The sequence below is a fragment of the Solea solea genome, chromosome 7, assembly GCF_958295425.1.
Source record: "Solea solea chromosome 7, fSolSol10.1, whole genome shotgun sequence".
Classification (NCBI taxonomy): domain Eukaryota; kingdom Metazoa; phylum Chordata; class Actinopteri; order Pleuronectiformes; family Soleidae; genus Solea; species Solea solea.
Genome location: NC_081140.1, coordinates 16,753,237 through 16,779,574, shown reverse-complemented (window position 1 = coordinate 16,779,574; position 26,338 = coordinate 16,753,237). Strand labels below are relative to the sequence as shown.

Genomic DNA, 26,338 nt, shown 5'->3' with positions numbered 1-26,338 from the left:
GAATCAGAGGCAGGGTCAGTGTGTAGGGACAGTGGAGACAGTTCCATTGTCGATGTGAGTGATGAAGGGTGCTGGGCAGTTATGAATAAAGTTATGAATAAAATGTGACATGGATGGTCTCAGAAGTTTATGGAGCTTTGTTTATTTGAAAATTGCCAACTACTTGTTGGTGAATCATAATAGGCTCGACTCACTGAAATGTATACTTAAATCAATATTTATTGCATTGCATTCAAGTTGTATAAACTTCATTAAAGCCATTACTATTTTAAAGGCATACATTTTTAAAGGTGATAAATTGTGTCAAATTCATTTAATTACCTTGGCCATGAGAGCGGGTTTAAAAAGCAGGCTGATGCGTATGGACTAGATGACTTATAATTGAACCGGTCACTGAATTAGTTATTGAATCAGCTGTATTTGTAGGTAAAAGTATGTGTCTGACATGGACAATTTGACACCGTCACTATATAACTAACTTGGTGTAAGTGGTTGTGCTACATTTTTCTCATTCAGAAAAGTATGCAACTTTTTTTCATCGGTACAGTACACTCATTCTCTAAAATCACAATTAAAAAGATATTAATAAAGACTGAAAATATGTAAAACAAGGGAGATTTGTAACTTGAAATGCATAGCATTAACAGCATTGTTAGCTATTTACATTAACCTGTTTCCTGTAATATCACAAACAAAAAAAAACACAAAACCCTCAAAGAAACTTTATGTTTTATGAAATCATCTGACAATCATTGCAGACGTGGTCAGTCAGACAGTTTAGGTCGCAAAACACAGTTTGAACTAAGCATCATCAATACTGTCAACATGGAGTCACAGAACATACACATACAGTACATACAGTCTGTGTCTGCTTCACACAGACTTCACCATGTCATCATGTAGAAAACACATTTGCTTTTTAATCAAAAATAAGAAGCTTTCTATTTTTACATGAAAACAGTGTTTCTTACGTCTCACTTCCAAGTTAAGAGAAAAATTCAGTTCACTTACAAACAAACACTGATGTTTAATTCATGACTGTGCTTTTAAATAATTTACAGTATTATGTACATTACACCATAATGAGGACCATCAGTGTAAATACAAACTAAGGCACAGTATTTACAGTCTCAGGCAAATATTTGAACGTTACTCGGTGAAAATTATAGTGCTCCATCTTGTCACATTTCAGGTTTAAATGAAGGCTCAGCCTTTCAGTAAAAAGTGTCTGTTTGACAAGTCTTTGTCCAGTATGGCTCCGTTATGTATCATTGAATGAAGTGGCTCTTAAGCACCATACAGAACGTATGAGGAGGTTTACATGTGATTTCTCTGCCCTCCACTCCTCGTACATCCTCTTCACAGAACACCGTGTCCATTATTTGCCATATTGCGCAGGTTTTCCTCGTCTTAACCAGTCCCTCCAGGGGGACTGGGTTTTGTCCTGATTAGTTTCTGATCTCCAGGTTGAGGAGGAGGAGGAGGATTGGCGTGACCAAGTGGGGGGAGTCTTGCTGGGCCTGCGGAAGAACGACATGCCGTTTGTGGTGGTGGGCTTCTTTTGAGGCTGCTCTGACTGCTGCTGGGAAATCAGCTGCTGGTTGATGATGATCTGGATGTCATCCTGAGGAAGAGGTGGAGGAAAAGAGGAAATGAGGAGCGAGTACCACAGCCAGCAACTCCGTCTAATGTCTCATGCTGGGCATAAATAACAGGTCACAACAGCCCTTACTATCAGAACCAGAATACATTATTAATACCATGTGTATGGACAGACAGACAGACAGACAGACTGCATGTGAGACACTTTTAGCATGAACATGTCCAGAAACCGTTGTTCCTTTAACAAATATTGCAAATCCACAGCCTTATGCAATACATATAGAGCTGCAACCAACAATTATGTTCATAATATATTAATCTGTCGATCATATTCTCAAATAATCGAGTAACTGTTGGGTCCATAAAATGTCAGAAAATGTTGATCAGTCTTCCTCAAACATGTAAATGATGATGTTCTCAAATGTCTTATTTTGTCCACAAACCAAAATGATTCAGTCTTAATGATTTCTTTGTTGGAGCAAAGAAACCAGAAAATATTCACAATTAAGAAGCTGAAAAATCAGAAATCGTTTCTTTTTTTAAAAAAAACACTAATTAATTGTTTCAGCCCTGAGACGCTACAAAAGCGACAGTATTTAGGAGATCAGTGAGACAATGTAGTCCACATACCTGCCAGGCCTCCAGCTCCTGTGACAGTTCCAGTTTACGTTGAATGGCCTCCAATAACTGGTTGTTCAAAGACATCATTTCATTTCTACTTCTCACTAACTCCATCTCCATCAAGTTTTTCCTGGCAAGATGAGAAGAAACCTCTTCAGTCACATCACAGCTAAATTCGGAATGTTTTACCTCATATCATTGCAAGAATTGTGAATTATCTATGGCTTTTTTTTGGTTATAAATGAAGAAAAATTTGCGGGGACAACTATGAGAAATAAAGAGCTTCTCACTTGGCAATGGCTTCATCTCGGTCTCTGATGGCCTGATGGACGACTTCACCTTGTTCCTGCATGCTCTGCAGCCTCTGTCTCAGCTCAGCGTTTTCCTGCAGCAGTTGGTTGTTCTGGGGGACGAGAACATGAGTCTTGTTAAGACGCAAGTGAAATGTGGCTGTTGCTGGTCTTTAAAACAGTGGACGCTCTTTTTTAGGCCCAAGTATTTAACCATAAATGATGTGCTGTGCTGCTACAGGAATGTATGAAAAGAAAACTGCGTCAGACGATCTGTGATAAACAGCTGATTCTAATGAAATGTAAACACAAAAGTACATAATTGACCATTTATTTTGTGACTTTTTAGACGAAGCAGAGGTATGTTTTCACTCAAAGTTGCTTCCAAGAACACAAAGCAATGTAAAATCAACATTATTTATGCTGTGATTTATAAAAACATAAAATCACTAAAAGTGAGCAAAGAATATCATGTGTTGCATTTGGAGCCAAATTTTAAACTTTTGAGTCTTCTGCAAGTGATGCAGTACATTATTCACTGTATGTTACATTTAAAAACAATTTAACTTCATGACAAAAATAGTATTAAAATGAAGAAACTCCTGCAGCAGGTGCAGCAGCTCTTCCTTGACAGAGGTATTTGTCCCTCACTGTGTTACCTGATCTCTCAACTCCTGTCCTGTGCTCCCGTTCCCACACTGATCACCCGTCCTGTCGACAAAGGCCAGATTCAGCTCCTGGAACAGAGACGTTAGCACAGAGATCAGTTTCTGTGTGTTGGCCTATTTGCATGTCGCTCCAAAAGAGGAGGAAGGAGGGTGGGCAGGAATATTCCATTACAATGTCACAGGTTTCACAGGTTCACAATGCCATGAGACGCGATTGGACAGTTGCACATAAAAAAAAGGAAGTTTAACCGAGTATTTAAGCTAACAACTGCAATTACGAGTGGCATTTTTTGTATAAAAAGGATACTGTTATAAGACTATTGTGGCACTAAAATCCACCAGGGGGCAGATATGTGAGCAAACTGCTCTTTGGTCATGAGTGTAAAATATAATTGGATTATTAAATCCATACTTGGGGTCCTACATTATTCTCCTAAAAGTGGTTCGAAACTATGACCTATACTCAAAAGACTAGAAAATGCCATTTTCATTATCATCTGCTCTCAAAGAAAGTTGTTACATTAACTTTTGTATAATTTAGAGTCATGTGATCTGGATTTAGGTGTTTTAACTGAATCACATAGCCCTATTTTTCTGTAGATTTGATGGTGCTTTTGATATTTCTTTAGGATGGAGGCTTTTATGAATGTTTTAGGACTATTATGATATCTTAAGGCGCTGTATATTTTACTGGTTATCTGTAACACTGTTGAATGTCGCTAATAATAGTAATACATGCATACTGTAATGACATATGATTAAGAAAAAAAAAAAAAAAAAAAGGAAATAATCTACTATATGATATCCCCGCCTCTTAGTTGATGTGAAACAAGAAGAATAGCCTTTCCTTTTCATTTCCTCTCCTGTTCCACTCACCTGAGGGCTGGATCCGTGGGTCAGGGTTTGAGCCACTCCCTTCAGCCGGTACATTACGGCCCGCAGGTCGTCCTGTTGATACAGGAAATCTGAGCTGTTCGTGTCCTGGGTCAGTGGCAGGAGCAACTGGAGAATGGACCCCATTTCTTGTATTATCTAAGAAGAAAACGAGAGATGATAGGTTGAGTTTTTAAAATTCGATTTAAAAACAAGTTGACCCTTAGATATGAACATTTTAGAGCACTCTGAATCGCCTGTAGGTGTGAGTGTGAGTGGATGGAATGGACTGGCGACTTGTCCAGGGTGTACCCCATCTTTTGCCCTATGTCAGCTAGGATTGGCACCTGCAGCCCTCACGACCCTCATGTGGAGGATAAAGTGGCTGACAATAGCTGTATGGATGGATACTAACAATTTAAAGTCATGAGCAAAACTTCGGAGTTTAAGGTTTTGAGCAAAGTTTCGTTTTAAATTTGACATTGTGAAGTTGTCAAACATAAATGTTTCAGTCAATGCATTTGTTATTTGTTTTATAGACATTTTTCATGTATGTTTTGAGAAATTGTATTATTTATTGCTGCATGTGACAAATCTGTTAATGAAAAAGTTATAAATTTTCCTCTCTACTCTTCAGTATCCAACATAATACCATATTCTGCTCTGTAACACATTTTAAGTGACATCAAGTATTTACTAACTGGGAAGTGCAAGCATTACCTCATCACTTTATTTAATTTCCATGAGTCAAATGTGTCACGCTGATAGTGATCTCATGGTAACTAAACAAGAAAACCAACACAGTGTTCTTGGGTAGTAAAGTTAAACATAGCGTATAATATTTTATGATAAAGTTACACGAACATGTGCTGAATGCTGTAAAGTGACTCGACTCTACAACGTGTCCATGACAAACAGGAAATGAAGAGAATGAAGTTACACATCACATTTTCCGGCTGGAACAAAAACAATAACAGCAGACGCTCAGAGTGTGGGAACTAGAAGTCTGCAGATATAACACAAACTCGTGTTTTGCCTCATCTGATATTTGTTTGTCTTGTCTTCACTTTGGAAACCAGGACGTTCACACCCTCATTTTGCTGTGTGTGTTCTCTCCTCTCGCAGTCTCACGGTCACAGAGAACTGGATGTTCTCTGCAGACACAGCTACTGCACGTTTACTGCACACTTTAATTTCATAAAAATGTCCACCTTAACTGATCATGTTTATCTGGTGCTGATGTTGTATGAACTGACTGTACACGTCTTTCAGTTGAATTATCACAGGAAGACCCTCAACACTCCCAAACCAAAAAACACACACATGAGTCATTGTGGCCAGGACTACAATAGAACAAGCCCAACACGAACTTGCCGACCACAGCGTGGAGAAAAAGTGAATGCAGCAGGTCCCACACTAACCTAAACTACAGCTTTGTTGTATTGTTCAGTCTATCTGGATGTTTCCTTCTTCTGAGACAATATTAGTTACTCAATGTTTCAGTAATGTTACACTGTTGTACACTACAACAACTGGAAACTGTAACCTTTGGCAAACATTAGTCAAACAGACAGGAAATGGAGAAAATATTGGGGACTATCTTAAGCTTTCTACCTGTGTGGCTTGATTTAGTCAATGCTTGGTGTCTATGACTCAGAGGAATAAAGCGTTGGTTAAAGTGGCAATATTTAAAGTTTGATTAGTGTAGGTCTTTTACCATGAGCTGTTAAGGTATGTCCATGTTTATTACACATAAACACATATACAGTATGATATTAATCTACATAGACTACCTTATATTAATAAAATATTCTGCGGCCATGTTTAACAGTGAACCACTGCTGTGTTTACCTCTTCTTTGCTGACTCCTAGTGCTGCCGTCTCCAGGCTGCTCTCCAGCTCCGACAGCAGGGAGGCATCTCCTTGGCTCCTGGATTCCTGAAGTGACACCTCCTCCTGAAGTTCCTCCACCTGGACATGTAGCTGCTGTGAGCGATCTCGTGCCACCTCCACCTCCTGCCACGCCTCTGCCAGCTAAAAAAAAAATTAAATTAAAAAGGTTTGTTTTATGTCGAGATAGAACAAAGGCAAAAGCAACAAGGTGTCTGTAAAGTAAGACGACTGCAAACAGGTTGGAGTGCGACTGAAAAGAAGTGAAGTGAATTCTACTGCTCAGAAACATTTTTCAGCAGTTTGATAAGGTTAAATGGCTCTGGCCCAAACCCACCTCTGAACTGCTGGTGTTTACATACAAACGCTCCTTCAGTCAGGTCTGATAGTATTGCTTAACAGAGCCTGTTCTCAGATTAAGGACACGAGGTTCAAGAAAACCTTACATTTTGATCAACAGAAGCTGCCAACTTCACCTGTTGTACTTGCTCTGGCAAGGAGTTCCAGAGCTTTGGGGCTCGTAAATAAATGTAGTTACGGAACAAACAGACATAGAATAAGTGTTATTCAGTGTCACGTGTCAAATAATTTAACATAAACTGTAAATTATAATAATCGACAGACTGAGATGGATATGAATGACACTGCGGTTATCTAATGCTGGGAAATTTTTCGACACTGTGTAGAAACTCTGCCAACGCTCAGTGGAAGAGAAATCCTGGCGTACCAGATTCCAGCCGCCAGCCCAGCATGAAACCAAACGAACACGAGTGGAATCCAGAATTGTGAGTAAAAGTTACAATGACGGGGGATGAGGCAATTGTTCAGCAATGCTTTCTACAAGTATGCAGGCCGCTAGGCAGGGTGCAGAAAATCCCTCTCGTTACTGACGCCCTTTCATTTTCACCAACCACACTGAGCTGTTTGTGCTGCTTAATGAGACTAATAACTCGTGTGTAGGTAAAGAAAATGAACCTCTTGGTGTTTGTGTGTTGACTTCCCTGTGTGTCTTCAGTGTGTAATGTAGGTGCGTACCTGCTGACTGTGCTGCTGTTTGACTTGGTCGTGCAGAGCCAGACGTGTGTGTAAAGAGGCCAAACTCGCCCTCAGCTCAGTGTTCTCTTGAGACACACTCCTCAAACGCTCCTCCAACACCTGTTCCTTCTGGCTGAGACGCAGGACCTGGAAAAATACACGTAAAACACACGTTAGAAAGTTATTACTTCTCTGATAGGAAGACTCAACTCCCACTGTTTCCTTGCATCATATCTCACTAATCCACAAATATTAATATTTGTGTTTGCAGAGGTGCTGGAAATATTTGGGAGGTTTATCTTGACTTCTTGATAAAAAAAAAAAAAGTACCTTGGTTTCTCCTTTTTCAGAACAAGTATTTCCAAATAAGAATGACAGTGAGCGGTTGTGAAAACCACAGAACTAAACAGCATCGGTATGTTTTAATTCTATTGCCTGAGGGATTCAATTTACTACTGGAGGTGTCAGACAAGATAAAGCCGACAGAGAATTATTTAATCTGACACCTAAAGAACTAATTATAGTCAAGACTTTATGGCCTTATGTCCCACTGTTGTCTCATTTACAGAGGAAAGCATCCCCTAAAATCTGCTATGATTGCCCATTTACATTCACATTTGGGTCGCCAGTATGTTGTGTGAACTACGAGTTTCTGTACTGTGCAAAAGTCTTGGCAATTTTAAAAATAGGGGGAACAAAAGTTCCCAAAGTTTAAGTGTCAAGTATTTAGTGGAACCCTGATTGGTTTAAACCCGTTTGTATTTAATGTCGAGAAATATCTGCTGTGAAATAGGTCTATTACGCCAGGTTTATTCATGACATGCTTAAGCTCTGACACTGTTCCTTTATTAGGTTATCAAAAATGAATAGTTACAAATGTGGTCATGCCCAGATTTCCTTGCTTGCTCTTCAATGTTTTAAGACTTTGTCACGTGTCGCATTGTATTCTTTTTATTTTAAAAACTTCAATTTTAAAACACTTAGCCAAAGGTTTTCCACTTTAAATGAAAATAAAGATAGGGCCAAATGAGGGAGTGGCTTGTAATATAATCAGCAGTTCAGACAGGGAGTGAAAACCGCAGACACGCTGGTGCAGTGAGCTCTGGTAACTGTGTCCGTCTGGACACTTGATGCTCTCAAGACGAGAACCATTTTACCAGACCATTCTTTCTTCTGTACGCTCACATTATGGATTTGCTTTGCTTTGCTTTGTTTTCAGCAACAGATGTATGTTTGTGACCAGTCGTTACCTGCTCCCTCATGGCACTGATCAGCTCCTCGTCTTCAGGTCGGCTGTGGTTTCGTCTCTGTTGGAGCTCCTGTTTTAGAGCCTGCAGCTCACTGGACACGGCTCTCTCCACCTCCATTGCCTACAGAGAAATAGCGACATATAGTTTTTACATTTGCAGCTCCGACCACTTTTTCGAACATATGGAGCGAATCACTGAGAGATTTAAGGCCAGAAATCATACCAGATAGAAAAATGTTTATCACTTTAGAACAAAGCTTCCCTGAGGCATGATCTTTCCGAGAATCAAGACCTCAACCTTGGCTCCGAGAATAACCAAATAATCTAGAAGAAATTTAATTTTAACCTGAATGACAAGGTTGGGATTAGTCATGTTTTTGCTGTGGGCCCTGCAGCAAAAAGAAAATGAGACACGGCTGTCTTCACTGCATCGGGCTGCTGTGTGTTTCTGTAAAACAGTGGCTAAGCTGCTTTCAGTGGGGTCCCAAGATAAGGGTAGTATTAAAAAAATACTACCCTTAGGTAAGTTTGTAAAAGTGCATAATCACTTTAAAATAAGAATGGTTTGATTTTTGTTGCCTTAGTATAAACTTCACCATCTTGCACCACCATGTGTCTCGAGCAGCACGAAGGAATGCGTTTCACCTTTTAAAACACAAACGTTTACTATGCAAATGAAGAAGACGGTGGAAAGAGCAGAGAGTTGTTGTGAAAGAGTATTTACTGTACATTCTTTCTGATATGCAAAGGCCACCGTAGTTCCTTGATATGCTAGGGAAAGAGTGGGCAGGACAGAGGAGTCCTAAGTTTGTGGCGATGTGCAGTCTCAAGATTAGATTCTTGCACACTAGGGCTGAACGACTCCAATTCTGATTTTTCTGACAGATATTCCAGCTATAATGTGTGTTTTTGTGATTTCAGTATTTTCTGTTGAACAGGTTTAAAATTGATGCAGCATTGCCACATGACACCACAACAGGCAACAGTGTACTCTCTAAACTAAGGATGAAAATGTTAAGATTATTAATTGTATCCACTGCACAAAATTTGTTTGCAGAGATTTTGATTATCAGGTGTGACAACCAACGATGGAACCTCTGGAGTCAGTGATTAAGTTGAAAGATTGTATTGAAGACAGCTCAGACCCAAGGAGAACTGAGACAAGACATCTGAACAGATAAGGCATCATGGCAGATTCTGGCAAGCAGCGTGCCAGGTCTGATACGACTTGAGATAGGGTATCCGGTCCAGATGCCTGGCACCTTGGTATCTAGTGAGGGAACCTTGAAAGGCGCCTAGTTTGTGTCTTATCGTACGTTACGGCTGTTCATACTGTACACCCGGTATGGTTATAAGAATATGTGAGTAATTAAACTTAGAGTTGGCTAAGGATTAGAATTTTCTCTCACAAAATTTACTTTTTTTAAATGTGCATAGAACAATTGAAAATAAAAGAAATAACTTGCATCCTATGTGATTCGTTATTTGTGTTGTTGAAACTTGTGATTTGAATTTTAAAACGATTAACTGTTGAACCCTATTGCACACCACCACACCACCACATTACCTGTCACCACTGATCTACCAGCAGAGAAGGAAAACATCAAACCACATCTCACACATAATGATAAATTCATTTCCCATCTTTTTATTAGGGGGTCTTCATAAAACTGTCAAATTCCACGCAAACAATATGATTTCAACTCGTAAAGATTCAACAATAAAGTTGGGGGCCAAAGCCCCAGAGAGCATCCCATCATCCTCTCATCAACCCCCAAACCTCCCCTGCCGCTTCTTGGACCCTCAGTTCCTCTAACTCGGCGACGCAGCGGGCAACTGTCAGTCCTCATCACTGCCACATAATACAAGATGAAAGAGCAGCCTCTACAGCAGATGGAGCAGAGGGCATCTTGGTGACATCATCAGGCCACAACACAGCGGAGACTTAACGTGGACATCAGGTGGTTTGTGCGGGGACGGTTTGTGCGTGTGTACGTCTTTACGGGAGTGCACAGAGGAAGTGAGGAAGGCGTGAGGGCTAAAATTAGTGTCAAGTATGTGAGTGAGTGTCTGAGATCAACTCACGCATGACGGACCAAAACAAAAGACAGCATGCAGACACACTATGAGGGGGAGGGACTTAAATATGAACATTTGCATCCGTGAGTCGTCATCGCTGCTGCCTCATCTCTTCCACAATGGAGGCAGCGAACCACTGAGAAGCAACATTTGGTTGGGACACCCCCCACCACCAGTCCAAACACCGAGGCCTCCAACAGCTGACTACCACAGCTTCAGCCGAGGCCCTCGGGGAGTACACAGAGAAGACAGTTTTCCCCTGGGATGATGGGATGCTGGGGGTACGAGGGGCAACATTAAAGCCAAGCAAATGAAAGATTTATATCTCTCTGCAATGTATACCGCTTTCCCCTTTTGTTTCAGAGCAGCGTGATGCTGCCAGAGGGAGCAGAGGTCACGAGGGGCTCGCCTCAATTTTGGCGTCTCCTTTTACAATAACGGAAACCCACACAGAGCACTTTGTCACACGTGTCCAACAACACACACTGTGATCCGTGGTGGGAGAATAATAGTCAATCATGTGTGAGTGGGTGGGAAAGAAGTGGTGAAGAGTTAACCTGACAAGGAAACCGGTTTACTCCTAGTTTAGCCTAAAAACAAAGAGTGGAGAAAATATTTTTAAAAAGGTGACAACTGGTGATTATTTGCATTAAGAGCTATTTTTCAGTAATCAATCATTATTTAGAGCAGGAAATGTGAAACATTAGGCAATTACAATCATATAGATGATCAGCTGAAACTCAGTGGCAACAATTTTGATAACAGAATAGGAAAAATACCACTTATTTGCTGCTTTCAGCTTCTCATGTGTGACTATTCTAAGCTTTTTTTGGTGAAAGATGAGAGTAAATTTAGTGTATTCAGAGTGTAAAGTGACTGACATAAAATCTAAAAACCCAAGCATATTTAGTACTATGATCCTTTTCCATATTACATTTGACAACACAAATAAAAATAAATAGTTACCGTCAACTGACAATATTTTCCTGTGCACAAAGAACTCAAACTCGATCCTAAAGTTGAATCAACATCAATTTGAAGCTGTTGCAAAAAGACTATTCTTCAGTTTCTCTTGATAAAAGTCCAATTTGACTTGATTCAGATCCAAAACTATGTTCTGAATGTACCTTTAGGAATGTAATCTTTCGTTCCTTGGAAATACTACCCAATAAACAAACTTCATGTCATCTGAATGCCCACCTTATCTTCAAAAAAAAGACTCCCTTCCCAGTCTGGTATTTTTTTCCTCAGCACTTGTTTATATCCAAACATAGATCATTTTGAGATGTGAAAGATTTTCTTGCACAAGAGCGAAAGTAAATCAACAAAATGTCTCAATATCTAATTTTTCTTCGCTTCAGTAGAAATAATTTCAAAAACTTTAGACCCTTCCTTGTTAAATGTCTCGAGACTGCCTGGAAAATTACTCATCAAACAAGTCAGTCATAAATTGACAAACTGGTTCATCGGGCATGAAAAACCCAGTGATGCTGGAATTGTTCTCTGCTGTTTTTCAGAGTCGGAGATGAAACGTTTGTAATGTGATCTGTGGGAAAACACCATGACATCAGTCAGCCCTTTCCCTCCTGTACCTTTGGCCACTGTTTAAACAGTCAGCATGTGATGTTCCATTTTGTTTTGTTTTTTTGCCTCAGATGCAACAGGATGAAAACTCCCAGCAAAACTATCCCTTTCACGCCTGAGAGTCACTTTACACTCTGGTTAAGATGACAGATTCTTTTGCTCTCAGTCTCCGGTGTCTGTGCTGTGAAGCCGTCGACCTCCTCCAGATTCCTGTCATGCTCCGGTTACACTCTCACAATTATGATATAGCGTTTCAAGCCTTTTCAAACCAATGTGCTTCATTGTATGTCGACTCAAATTCAACTTAAAGTCTTCGAGCACAAAACAACTGATCAAATAATCAAATAGTTTTTACTTCGATAATAGTAAAAAAAAAATATCTTGGAGCTGTAGAGATTTGAACGCCGCTATTCTAATTTTATTGCCGACACTTAAAGGTGTAAACGTATTGAGGAAAGATATAGACCGCTAAAGAGGTAAATCATTAGCTGTGGCCGTGGTGAAGCCCCAACAGGACTCACAGAAGAGAATATCATGTTCCAGTAATAACTTGTGGGAGCGCCTGTACAAACATATACTGTAATCACAGAAACACAAACACCATGCACTCACCACAGCAGAGCAGGAGCATTCAGCAAGTCTGGTAAAGACACATCAGACATTCACCAACTTCTAACCAGATTCCTCCTTCAACACACTCGGTTCTTTATGACCACACGCAGTCTAGAGTTGTCCATGTCTGATGCTGAACAACCAAATAAACCCTCTCCCCCCCCCCCAAACTTCCTTCTCCTCTAACTTCCTAAACGCAGACGGTTACTTTTATCTAAATTGACTTTTTCCTGAACTTCAAAGGAGGAGGTGGTTTTCCTCGGCACCAGTTCAGCAGCCTGGCTGCAGAGCAGGAGACGCATTCTTTAGGTTTCTTATTCTGTGGACCTTGACTCGTGGGAGGGGTGTTTGGATTCACTTTAAACTTAACAAGCTTAGGTCTGATGATCATTTTAAAACAACACCAGGAACTGCTCTGCCGAAATGGCTGGTCAAGTGTAGAGAAACACGTCATGACGACAGTGTTTGGGAGAAAAAAAAAAGGAAAGTCCCTAAACAACCCTGACTTTGTCAGGCTGGAAAAGTACTTAGAGTCATCCAGGTGTAGGATCCAATCAGCTGATCCGTGTAAACTGATAAGAGGCAGTAAAATATGTCTGTGTCACAGTGCATTCTATTCTTAAGGATCATAAACATCTGGCGGACATTCAGTTTGTACTTATTTAAATCCATTACCTCATGGAAACAGCTCAGTTGAAAGATAACTTCTTGTTACTGAATAAACTGAATCTGGGGTGATGTTTTCATGTAGGGTGGCAGTTAATTGCTTATTTTATCATTCATTGATTAATCTTTTTACCCAATTAACTGATTAACTGTTTAGTATATAAAAATGACGCCGAATCAGCAACCGTTTACACACTTTTGTTTTAAAGGCAACAGTTATTGATATTTCATGATCAGTTAACCAATTTATTTTCTCAATTAATCATTTGGTCTATAAAATGTCAAAAAAAACAAAATGGCGTAAAATTCTGTCACAAACTCCCAGAAACTACTGGACATTACAAAACACAATACAGTGTTGGAACCAGCATTTTGCTCCTCTCTGAATCTTGAATTGCTAAAACAGTAATGATCTCTGATTTCATGTATTGTTTTATAAAACTATAACTGAACATGAGTAAAGTAAAATCAGTCTCTGTCAGAAGCTCTAAGCTACCCCACCCTGTGTCCTAGATCTCAAATCACATCGCAGCATTAACTGACACTCGTTGCCTCCCTTGTTTACATATCGTTTGCATCCTGTTGCACAGTAGCACGGATCATTTGCCTCATGGCCAACAATTCAAAATGTGTTTTTATTGCTTCTTAACTATTAACTCTCTTCCACTTCGAATGAATCTGCTCAGATAAAAAATACCGTTATCTGCAATGTACGTCTTTTGCTGTGGCCTTGCTCTGAGTCTATAAAACAGCGTAAGATTGTGGCCTTGCTCTAAAACAGATTAAAGACTGAGTCACACTGATATTGGAGTGGATTGTTAAGAACACTGACTGTGCAGTGAGTGTGGATTATGTGACAGCCCGTGCAGGCTGTGTTCAGTCTCTGTAGGTCTACACCTTTACGTGCACATGAAGTGTTTGTTTCACTGAGGCTCAGCTAGAAGCTTTCTTTTGTACCAGTTCACAGACAGAATCACGTCTCATGCAAAAAACCCTTGTGTGGGACTCACCGTGTTCAGCTCCTGCCTGAGACGCTGCGTGTGCTCGCTGTGCTCCAGCTGGGCTCGACTCTTGTCCCTCTCGGCCTCGCCGAGTGCCTGTGTGAGCAGCTCTACCTGAGCACGCAGCTCCCTCACATCTCTCTCCAGATCCCCCACCTGGCTCTCCCACTGGGACTGGCAACCCTGCAGCTTCAGCCGCAGCTCATGTCTGCCCTGCTCCAGCTCCTGAAAAGAGATGGAAAGATTATTTGTAAACTTAGTTTCTTCTTGCTTTTGCATGATTTTCGGCTTCCTCTCACAAAAACGTGCAGATTGGGGATTAAGTTAATTGGACACGCAATTGGCTGAAGTTGTTGCCCCTGTAATAGTCTGGTGATCTGTCCAAGGTGTGCCATACCTTTCACCCTATGTCACCTGGGATTGTCTCTATGGCTATTGATAAAAATAATAATATAGATGACAAAACGGGTATTAGTCGGAAACATGAGTTTAGGCTGTTTAGGCACATTTGTTTATATTGCGGATTGGGTATAAAAAGTAAGGGAAAGACTGCTGTAAAGGATAAAGGTGTGAAATATGTGATATTCTGAATACATTTACAAAAATTAATCTAAATATTCATTGACTGATATTGTTAATCTTCAAGCAAAACTGCTTGAACATTAGTTCTTATCAAAAAAGCTCATGTAACATCATTGGTTCCTGGGCAAGAAAATAGAACAAGGCAAAGATCTTCCCTCCCCAACAAGTGGATCACGTAATGATTTACGTAACCTGAAGCACTGGTGTTCTATTTAAAGTCGCAGTCATTTAAAGATGGTCACACCTGATAAGATTAAACATCTGGGCCAGACGTCAGCATTTACCTTGAGAAAGCAATTAAGTCATTTAGTCTGATCTAACACCAGGTTTGATGCAGGGCATGTGCTGCTTTAACTTCTCAGCTGGATTTGGGATAATGATAAAGAATTATTTGAAGCTGCTTAAAGTGTGTGAGTGTTGAGGCTGTACCTCACTGCAGTTCTATCCTCCTGCCTCACAGGTAGAGTTAACAGGTTTTAAACTTGTACGTTTTTGTTAACCTGTAAAGACTAACCTGATTGTGTTGCAGGACAGAAATACTCTTTGGATAGTTGAGTAATGCAACAGTTTGCCTTGAAAGCCAGTGTTTTACTTGTGCAAACCATCACGTGCTTTGGTAATCATGCATATTCCTCATTTGAACCCAGTCATATTGATCAATTGTACAGATTTAAAGAAAGATATTTACAATACACACTGGATTATATTATATTCATGGTATTTCTCTGCACTTTAGTGTGGATTTTTTTTCCTCATGCAGGCAAGTCAGTTTTCAAAGTTGGGTGTTTATAGTAATAAAACTGGTAACTAGGAGCACTTGTTTTATTAAATACCACTGAATAAATGAAAAGATACACACATACTCAATCTATAAGTGCATGAGTCTGTTTTAAATATGGAAAAGTGTGTGATAGGGAGACTTTTTTCAGTCCAATTTCCGAATAAGTCTGACCATTTCCATTTTGCCGCCCACTTCACACAGCAGCACCAACCAAGACTTTTAAACCGTGTATTTTCCCCCCTTAAATGGCGGACTTTTCACTCAAACTACACAAAAGACCAAGCTCTGTTTGAAAATAAAATGATAATAAATTCATAAAATGAAAGTATAGGCTGCTCTTACCTCCAGTTTGTCTGCGTACTGTTCATGAAGTGTTTCGCTCCGCTCTTTCAACTGTCGGTTTTCCAGGAGCAGCGCGTTTCCCAGCTGCGCTGCCAAAATAACCTCTTCCTCCTTTTGTTTCAAAGCCAACACAAGTTCACTGGGGTCTTGATAATCTGTTATTTCCTCCGCTCCGTAGTCGAAGTAGAAGTCCTCATCCAGGTCCATCTTCTTGGACTTGAAGCTCCAGCCGTTTAGTCGCTCCATAACTGTAACTGTGGCAGTTCAGTCAGATTTTAAAAGAAAAATAAATAAATCAGTACTAATCAGTACGGTTTTTTTTAATCTTATTTGTTTGCTTTTATGGTGAAAATACCAAGTCGCGCTGAAACTGAGACACACGTGTGTGGCGTGCATCCATAACACCTGACAGTCTCTCTGTGAGTGAGTGAGTGAGTGGATGAAGCTGCTGGTGAAAGTGGGCTGATCCTTCTGTCACCAGCAGATGATAATGACTGGTTTGTCTCCGGGGTGGGGGGTTCGGTTTCAGTCACCTGAGCAACTGTCCCCTCCCACAACAACCACACTGAGCCCTGTCCTCCTGACTCACCTGTATGACGTCACCACACCCATTAGACACCCTTTTTTTTATTTATGTCCATTGCAACCTCTGTTAACTCAGATTTATTGAGACGTTATAGTCTTGGGGAGTGTTTAGAGCTGGGATGATGACAACTTCATGAGGCAGGGGTCTCAAACTCAAATGAGTGGGGGTCACTGGGTGTTTAGTTTTGTCAGTAGAAAAAAAAAGTGGAAAAAAATCCAACCTTTTTGAGAAAAAGATCAAAATGATTTCATGATATATCTCTAGGTGATGATCCAGGGGAGTTGGGGGTCCTACAACATCAGACCCTCTAACCAAGGTGACCCATCTGGGGTTGCTCAAGTCCTATATTGCATCCCAGCAACACCAATCACCCTTCTCTGCAGCTTCAGTGATGGATATATATATATGATGCTATTTCACATCATCTCAAAATGAAAGTGTTTCTCTTGATATGTGATGATAAATAGTTCACAATATAAATGTATTTATGATGCAACATCTATTAATCTATTAATAAAAGAAAATGCAGCAATAACTCATGAAAGTTTTCACATTAAAGGTCCAGTGTGTAACATTTACGAGGGTTTATTGGCAGAAATTGATTTATAGTGCTCATAAGAATGTAGAGTCCAAAAACATGCAGATTTGGGGATGAGGGAATTGGACACTCTAAATTGACCATAGGTGTGAATGTGAGAGTGAATGGTTGTTTGTCTGAGATTGTTGTGCTCTTAGAATAAGGCTTTTACGTATGTGTACATTTGCCAAAAGCTTGCTTTAGTATCAGAAAAATAGGTCCAGTGTTTTAAAAAAAATAGTGACATCTAATGGTGAGTCTGCAGATTGTAACAAATGGTCCTTGTTACAATCACCCCTGCCCTGCTTACGTGCTTCAGGGAACTACAATGGCCTTTACATGCCAGAAAGGATGCTGTTTTTCTTCAAAAGACAAAACACACACTCTTAAACTGTTTGTGCTGCTATGTACATATAAGTACATATAAATGGTTTATTCTAAGGCTATGAAAACACCAATACAAACATGCCTGTTGGTAGTATATTCATATATTCTCCTAAATGTTACACACTGGACCTTTAAATTCCCAACTTTTTCTCTTCTAACCCTAAATATAGAACAATTAAAAAATAAAAAATAAATAAAAAGGCAAATAGGCAGTGTTGATTCCTGACATACCTTCTCCTTTTTCCAGTCCATCACTGATACAGTAATATAAAAAATGTTTTAACAACTGGTTTAATTGATTCCTTTGTCACAATCATCCATCGATCAGCAAATTAAATGATTCAGATCGGTTTAATTAGTCCCTGTGTTTTTAGATTGTGCACTTTTGTTCTCTTTGGAAGCTGTAATAAAAGTTAAAAGACAATAAAGTTTGGTGTGTTTTTTTTCTATGATATCAAAAAAAGACAACTTCATAGAACTCATTAAAAAAGGTGATGATCTTTAAAATCCCTGTTTTAAAGATGTAATCAGAGATACAATGACAGCATTCTAAAACATCTAAATATGATCGACCCATTAAATCTATTAATATGCCCAGTATACTTCAGTTTTGTCTCTTGTAACTATAAAACCAACTTAAGAGTCCTTTAGTATCCAAACAATTGCTGATATGTGCACCATATGTATCATGTCTTTGTTTGTCCTCTGCCTGCATGAAAAAACAAACAAATTCACAGGAAACACATTTGTGTACAGTCTTCCTGTTATTGTTCATGTTATGAGTGGTGCATGTTTGCATCACTTCCACTTCCCGACTTATGAACAGGTACATGCTTCTTTTTTTTCCTTTTATATCCTACCACTGATTTTCCTTACTGATATTTTTATAGCTCACGACGTATTTCATGCAGGTTTTTCTGCACATTGCACCATCTAATAAACTACAATCAAAGTGAAGATTCATCATTTATCACCTGGAAAATTAACTGAAAATAAATTGTATACTATGGTCCTCAAGACTTAGCTATAGAAAAACGTATTAAAAAATGTCACATTTTGCTTTTTTACAGCACTGAATTAAAGCTAATTTAGCAAAGAAGACTCTTAACTGTCAAGGTGAAACATTAGCTCTTCTGTGTGATCAAAATAAAGTCTAACCATTTTTACTATTCACTCTATTCAGGCCAGAATTAATTGGATGCTCCTTTCATTCTGCCTCATCCAACAAGTGCTCAATAAATCCATATGTGCGCTTGCTTTGTCTGGCCACTTGCCAGAGGTCACAGGTCAGCTGCCACACGGGTAAATGGAGCAGAGGGCAGTGTCGGGAGAATAAAAGAGTGAAGCATCCTGACGCACGGCCTGGCTTTTGTTGTCAGGGAGGCCTCAGCTTCTGTACATATGGCAGCAGAAAACCAAGCAAACACAGAAGCACTGTACGTGGAGGCTGTGTACGCTTCACTGCCATTGTCCTCTTTGTTCCCTCTCTAGTTTATAGGCTGCCAGCGGAGGGGCTTGTGGCGTAAGCGTGACGACTCACGTCTCACATATAACGCCTGCTGTGAAGTCCACATGTGGTCAGACAGTGCACAGAGTGGAGGGGAAGCCTTTTTAAACAGAACCCAGCAGACGCCACATGAATAATATCTTATTAGACTGGAGGCAGATGCCCAGGACTCCCATACAAGATGAATAACAACTTATTTCATCAGTTTTTATGATAAAACATTACAATATATATATATGAGTGATTCCATGGTAGTAGTACATGATAATGGGGGACATGACATAATGTTATTACTAGCTTATATTTATGTAATATCCAGGGAATGACTGGGGTATAATGTAATAGTGTTGTAAAACTAAACAACCCTGAAGTGCCTGCAGTCAACATATTGTGAAAATTGTACTTTGAAACTCAAGATTGTATGTATGAATTTCAACTTTATATATAATATGAAAATGACCAGTTCTGATTCTCAAGCATTTTCATGTGATAGTATTTCAGTAACAGATGCTTATAATAACTCTTATTTACAAGCTTAGTTACCTGCATTTTACAAAAGTGAGATGGTATCGTCACAATATTACCTTTCTAACAAGTTGTTATGATTATAAACCACCTTTATCCTCTACTGATAAAGAGATATGCAGTGAAATTCAGCTGCACTCAAGGACAATAAGTAGTAATAAAGTAATAAGAATAAGAGGAAAGAACATGAAAGTGCTCATACTCACAACAACACCCTCTACACTCTGCATACGACAGCATGTCAATATCTTGACATCATATGCAAAAATATATTATAAGAATATACTGTATATATATATATATATATACATATATACACACACACACATATATGATATAATATTAAAAACCTATTACACATATATGAGGAATGTGCATAATGGAAGTTGGCTGTGTGTTCTTGGGTTTGTGGCTTAATGAGGCAGAAAAATCATACAAACCATACGGAGTAAGGATATTTTGGCTGGTCCTCACATCATTAAAAGGCTTTTTGGGGGTTAAGATCTGATTTTAGGATTAGGGTTAGAATTGGGTTTAGGTTAAGTTTGGGGTTAGGCACTTAGTTGTGATGGTTAAGGTTAGGGTAAGAGGGTAGGGAATGCATTATGTCTATTAGGGTTCTCACTATAAGTGTATAAGTGTGTACCTACCTGGTATTCCTTATGTTGTGGGGACCTAAATCTGTTTACACAGTCACATTATGGGGACTTGTCTTCCGTATGAGGACAAAAATCAAGTCCCCATCATGTAAATTACTACCTTTTAAGGTGAAGACATGTTTTAAAGTTATGCTGAGGTCAGGGTTAAGTTAAGGTTATGGTCAGGGTGTAATGGGTCCTTCAGGAAGTTGTGTGTTTTTTTGCAGGCAATGAGAGGCGAAGGTGTTATCCAGGGCAGGTAGTTGTCGTTTTGTGATGTTTTGTGCTGACCACAGACAACTTCCCTAAGTGAAATTCAGGGTTTTCTGCTATGCAAGCCACAGCTGCAGGATCTGTGCTACCCAAGCAAAACCCACAGCCATAAAGGACAGATCGATGCTTTAAATCAGTGCTCTGTGACAACAATAATAATAATCCATATACCTCCGTCTTTGAGCCAGACCAACTCCACTGACGCCCGCATTAGCTGCTCTGCCTGCATCAGCAGGAACAGTTTCTGGTGTTGAGAATGCTGAGTGTGACAAAAAAATGTGAGGAGAACTGATTATAATACAGATCAGCAGAGCCAAAACACAGTGAGTGATCGTGATACAAAACAGCATCAACATTCTCTTTGAAACAAGCTTCACACATTGGACTTGAATATTTTGCTGAGCAAATATAAAATGTGGGATTGTTTTTAGTCCTGTTGGTTTAGTACTGCTTAGATTATTATTACTGACATATTAGGCACATTTAAATGTTGGTTGACATGGAGATAATTGTAATAACTGTGTATTTAGTTGTTTATGTGTTCTGTATGTAAACATTGAAAAATAAAAAGGTAAGTAGGCCTAATAATATAAATACAGCATGATGTGTATAATATTCCCTGCTGAAACAATAAAAGTATTTAGTACCATAACAAGGAAACTCCAGGTAATTGGTAACAGATTATTATTATTCCACCTTTGGACATTTAGTGTTTGTCTGTTTTTAAATAAAAAATAACTCGTTTCATTCCAGGCCTCTAATGGCCTCTAGTGGGTCAAAGTGTAAACTACACCTGGACATGCTGCTTTGTTTCCCGCTGAGTTCAGTTTACATTTAGGAACGTAATAGTAGAGAAAATATGAAATATATTTTAGTATGTGAATATTTATTAACCACTTAAAATCTTTTAGAGCACAAAAGAAGACACGTATACAAATAAAAATAAAAGTTTGAACTACATAATAGTGTAGACATAAAGACACAGACAAAAGACAAGCGACATTCTCTGGGACCCTCAGATTGTTTAGGTCTGCACTCCACTTCCTGCTTTTAAAAATAAAATGAAAAGTACCTAATAATTTAAACATTATTTTAAAATATTATTTATTTTAAATACTCGAAAACCAACATATTTTAAGATTATTGTAATAGGTGGTAATGTATGTTGCATATAATGCCATATTACCCTTTGTCTTTTCACTATACATTTTGCTTTATTCGGAATTTTAGTTTAAAATGTATAATGCATTTGTATTTGACGACCACGATACAAACTCCGGCCTCTAGGGGTCAGTGTTCGTACCGACACCAAACACTGTAAAGGCAAAGTAGAGGAAGTACAGAGTTTGTAAACACGCCTGAACGTTCAGCGTTGAATAGAGGAATTTCTTCACGTGAACAGGCGTAAATGTGTTGTTTGCCATTGAAGTGAGAATGGAAAGGAGCGAAGTGACAGTTTCCGCCATTAAAGCTTTGGGGTGAGTATCGTGTAACTGCTGTGTCATCACCAGGACAGTTCACTCTCACCTGTCCGCGTTACTTCCTCTGCTGTTTACGCCGTTTTGACATTTCATTGCTCGTTTATGAAAGTAACACAGGTATCAGTAATTAATGTCCCAGTGACATCCTTCTATCCACTGTTGTCATTTCACACACCCACAACTTCATTCTTCCTCGGACTTTTTCCATTCGTGTGTACGGGGTTTGTCACTACAGATAAATCTGATTCATTTGTAAATGTGGAAATGTGCACACAAATGATCAGAATCTATAAGTACAGTTTGAGATATCTACAGTTTAATTCTCATTAGGAAGGCCTGACACTAAATGCAAGTGTTATTTGAAACACTTGCATAATACCAAGAAAGTAGGAAATACTAAATAGTGTTTATATTTATGAATGATGACCAGAAGAAGGTATATACAGTATATGTAGCTCTTGACTTGACTCTTTGAGGCTTACGTTTCTGTGTCTTGTTGCTTCACTTCCTTGTTGATTCCCATGTAATATAAAGGAGAGGACAATGCAGTCAGGGCCATAAAGCATACCATAACACGTTTTTCTCACATATATCTCAGCCAATATCTGTATATATTTTTCTATTCATGCTTTAAGATTTAACAAATACAACTGGGCAGCTCACGGTACATGATCCACGATACTAATAATATCAAGATACAACAATTCTGTGATCTGTTACTACAGATGTGATCTACAGATGGTATCTGTGATACAATGTCACCTGTTGTTACCTGATCATTTATTAGCTGTATTCTGTAAAGTCATTAGCAGGACAGTACCCTCACCTGTCCATGCTCCATGCTCCTTCCTGTGCAGGTACCTGAGCAGGTCCTGTCTGACACGGTGTAAATGCGAAGAGCTTCCCTGTCCACTTCTCAACTGGCTGTGTGCAGAGCTGAGGAACACATGTCCAGAGCTGCAAGGTGAGACGTTTTGTTATTATAATGGAAATCTTTGTCTGCAGGAATGTTTGAATGTTTTGAAAAGTATAAAAAATATGATAATTTTTTTTTGATTTTAGCTAGAATTACCTTAATGATCCAATTCCAATATATGAATTGAAAAGATTGAGAAATGATGAGGCATTACCTTTCCAGCCTGTGACCCGCCCTCTCCTTTAATGTGCCAAACAGGTACAACATACAGGTGTATGAATTGTTGAAAATTGGCTTCAAAATGTAGGCGCTAGTGTCCACAAACGATGTACAGAAATAAAGAAAATAGGAACACTATAATTGGAAAATCAGACTCAGCATTCCCAACTATTCATAGAGTTGTAAAGACTAACACATATTTGCATTAAAATGTGAGTTCTACAATTATCACTACCATTGGCAAATAGATTTCTCTAGACTCATCCTATCAGCTCTATATTTAAATTTAAAGCATTGTTGGCAACAACTCTCTATTAGTGATTAATTTCCTAATGAGTGTCCTGTAATTACTTTCCCTGTAAAATGTCATCAATGCAAGTGCAGAGTATAATTAATAATTGATAAAGCAAGAGGAAAAACTGCTCAATTCATTTGGCCATTACACACAGTAAATTACAATAGCTGCTGATTCATAACTCTAAAATGATATTAGTACAATTTCAATAAAACTTGCCTCTCTTTTTACCAGACTCAGTTGGATCATGCAAAGTGTTCCTGGTTGGAGAGCTGAGACATTTACTGTCAGACATGTGCTCTCCCCTAACTGATCTGACCTCAGAGGTGCTGGAACCATCCATCCTCAACAAAGTCACTGGTGAGACACGAGTAAGAGTCCAATAGGTTCTGCTGTAAAGTTGTGTGATGAAGGGAAAACAGGTTATTGTAGTGCCCATGGATTTACACATCGTTTTTAAATGTTGGTTGCAATGTCCTACAAACATATCTACATTATATTTTTTTATTATTTATATTTGATGTTCCAGAATTCCTTGTGTCAGAACTGCAAGCCGCTCGCATAATTACACATAAGGAATCGCATCCTGAGGAGAAGACGACGATAAGCGAGGATTCTGAAAAAGAGCAGCGAGTGGAAGACCACAGCCATAAACTCCCTGAATTTTGTGAGGAAGATGATGAGGAAAATGATGTTCCAGACAAAGAGAGAAGGAACACTGAGATGCAGGCAGAGTGGATATTACTGTTGCATGCTCTTGACATGGACACATCCTCTCAACATGCAGATGTGTTGAATGAGGTAATGCTGAAAAGAGACTGAACTGTCATGATTGCACAGACACTTATCAATGAAATGTCTAACTGTACAGTGTTATATGCAGGTAGAGTCGAGGATTGCACGTCTACCATATGAAGGCATGATGGATCCTCTCCTTAACACCAGCCTGAGCGCCGCACAGTGGGTATGTTGACTTGCCACACAATTGATTCACTAAACATAATATGTCACTCTAAAATCAGTGTTTTAACATTTCTTCCCACTGTTCCTCAGGTTCAAGTAAAAAAGATCAATAAACTTTTGTCAAAGGACTATCAGTGTCGGTGGCAAATGATGATCAAGCGCTTTCAAGTTACACTTGAGTCATTTGCATGGGGAGAAAATCAAACGGTAGGTGTGTTAAATCACTGCAGCATTTGTGCCTTAATCATTTTTAGGAACAGTTAATATCCAGAATTTGATTATTTGGTGAATGGTTATAATTTAGATAGCAGGCTTAATTTTTTTCCATTGTAAGCCATTGTGAAACAGTGGGTTGACAACTATTATACAGTAACAATGACAACACACTGTCCTTCTGGGAAACACAATATGGGAACAAATCTAGCAAACAAGTTAATGTTCAGTTAATCATTTGAGATTGTTTTCATTAAAAAAGGTTAAATGTTTTGATTGAATAAGGTGTTACAGCTCTTTCTTTACTTCTGATGCTAGAGGAACATTCAATGGGTCAACAGAATAATCACATTTTTTTCTCTGTGCATTATGTTTTGTTAAAAAAATATTATTTCCTTCTTCATTGTAGCTGTATAATAATTGTACTGGCATGTGTCATGAAGCATTCCTGTGCACTTCATTCACTCCTTTACTTACAGGAGCGTAGGGAAGTGCTCGCCTCAGTGCCAAGGCTCTCGTCTCTCTCTGGCTCTTCCCGGGTGTCTCTGTCTCTTCTGCTGGCTGCCAGACAGGATCAGTCCTTCATCACGCCAATTAAGGCTGGAAAAAGCACATCTGTGTACAAGGTACAAGTGAGAACAGTTGTGATCCATGACTGAGAGCGGATAAAGACGTTTGTAGCTCACAATGCAAGTTTATACGTTTTCTTTGGTCTCACTAGATACGGATGGGCAGTGTACCTGACCGAGGAGGGCGACCAGGGGAAATTGAGCCACCTATGCCGGCGTGGGAAGGACGAAGAGCAAAGGGTCACCATTCAGGACGAGGAGGTGGACACCAGCGGCAAAAATTTCCCAATAAGAGGAAAGGGAAAAAGGAGTAGCACATCTTTCTTTTGGGCTTTATATAGAAATAAGTGATCATTTAAATTTTCCTTAATTGGCCATTGAATGCCACATAAAATTTATTTTATATAGTTATAAATGGGAGCACAGTTTTCACAAAATAGTTCACAGACACATCTGAATGATCACCTAAGTTGAGGTGGCTGTCGTGTGCTGTGGGTGACTCAAAACTGAAAGGTTTGTTTTGTTTATCAAAAGATTAAAAAATAAAGCTTGATTTTCTTTGGCATGCTGACTTTGTGCATTTATAATAAAGATTTGTTTATTCAAGAAAGCATCAACTAAACACAAATTAATTGTAATTTATAAATTCAATTACATGTAATATGTTTGTTGGGAATGTGGTATCAGTATCTCTAATTACTGTCTTTCAGTTTTCTTTATTTTTAATATCAAATGGAAAGAGTTCTGAAATATTCTACTCTATAATATGCCACTATTTTGATAAAATTTTGCTTAAGTACAAATAAAAGTTCTGGTCTAAAAATGTACTCAGGTTTAGAGTAAAAAAGTTGCTTGTTTAAAATCTACATAGAGTAAAAGTTACTTTATTATGTTTTAAACAAGGTCGGGGTTCTTGTGTCGTGCAAAAAGGACAAGGGGACACAAATCTTACATTAAAAGTGAAAAAATACAATATGTTAAAACAATGTATCAGTCAAAATGGGTCAAAGGTCACAAATGCTTTAACTTACTCACTTACTAAGTAGATGTACACAAAAAAGAAAAAAACCTACTAAATTACAGTAACGGAAGTGAATGTAATTCATTACTTTCCACCTCTGATATCATAATTATTATGGTTGCTATCGCCTTTTCAGCCGAATTCAACAATTATTACATCGAAACTCGTTCCGAACATTCTTGGTACTATTGTAATTTTATGATATATATATATATATATATACACATATACATTATGTTAATAAATATTATGTTCATAAATATTTAACCTTTTCTGTGTTAGGGCCTCTAACC

At 38.8% G+C, this 26,338-nt stretch overlaps 2 protein-coding genes across 4 annotated transcripts; one reads left to right on the top strand and one right to left on the bottom strand.

Moving 5' to 3' along the window:
• Positions 1-717: 717 nt before the first annotated feature.
• On the bottom strand, positions 718-23,520 carry si:ch211-235m3.5 (BICD family-like cargo adapter 1). 3 transcript variants are annotated; one of them, XM_058632972.1, is made up of 13 exons: positions 22,676-23,520; positions 22,332-22,357; positions 20,540-20,627; positions 15,876-16,129; positions 14,180-14,395; positions 8,230-8,349; positions 6,980-7,126; positions 5,906-6,088; positions 4,058-4,213; positions 3,173-3,250; positions 2,514-2,626; positions 2,233-2,353; positions 718-1,624 (listed from the first exon to the last, which is right to left on the bottom strand). In XM_058632972.1, the coding sequence occupies exons 3-13, from the start codon at positions 20,595-20,597 to the stop codon at positions 1,379-1,381; spliced, it is 1,692 nt and encodes a 563-aa protein (XP_058488955.1). In that variant the 5' UTR covers positions 20,598-20,627; positions 22,332-22,357; positions 22,676-23,520; the 3' UTR covers positions 718-1,378. The 3 variants fall into 3 exon arrangements, with proteins under 3 accessions (XP_058488955.1, XP_058488953.1, XP_058488954.1); XM_058632970.1 differs by having other exon boundaries at positions 22,332-22,353; XM_058632971.1 differs by lacking the exon at positions 22,332-22,357.
• im:7138535 (uncharacterized protein LOC797998 homolog) lies at positions 21,697-25,589 on the top strand. The gene is made up of 8 exons (XM_058632974.1): positions 21,697-21,846; positions 22,707-22,813; positions 23,514-23,639; positions 23,809-24,080; positions 24,163-24,243; positions 24,333-24,449; positions 24,935-25,081; positions 25,177-25,589. The coding sequence occupies exons 1-8, from the start codon at positions 21,803-21,805 to the stop codon at positions 25,336-25,338; spliced, it is 1,056 nt and encodes a 351-aa protein (XP_058488957.1). The 5' UTR covers positions 21,697-21,802; the 3' UTR covers positions 25,339-25,589.
• The last annotated feature ends 749 nt before the right edge of the window (positions 25,590-26,338 follow it).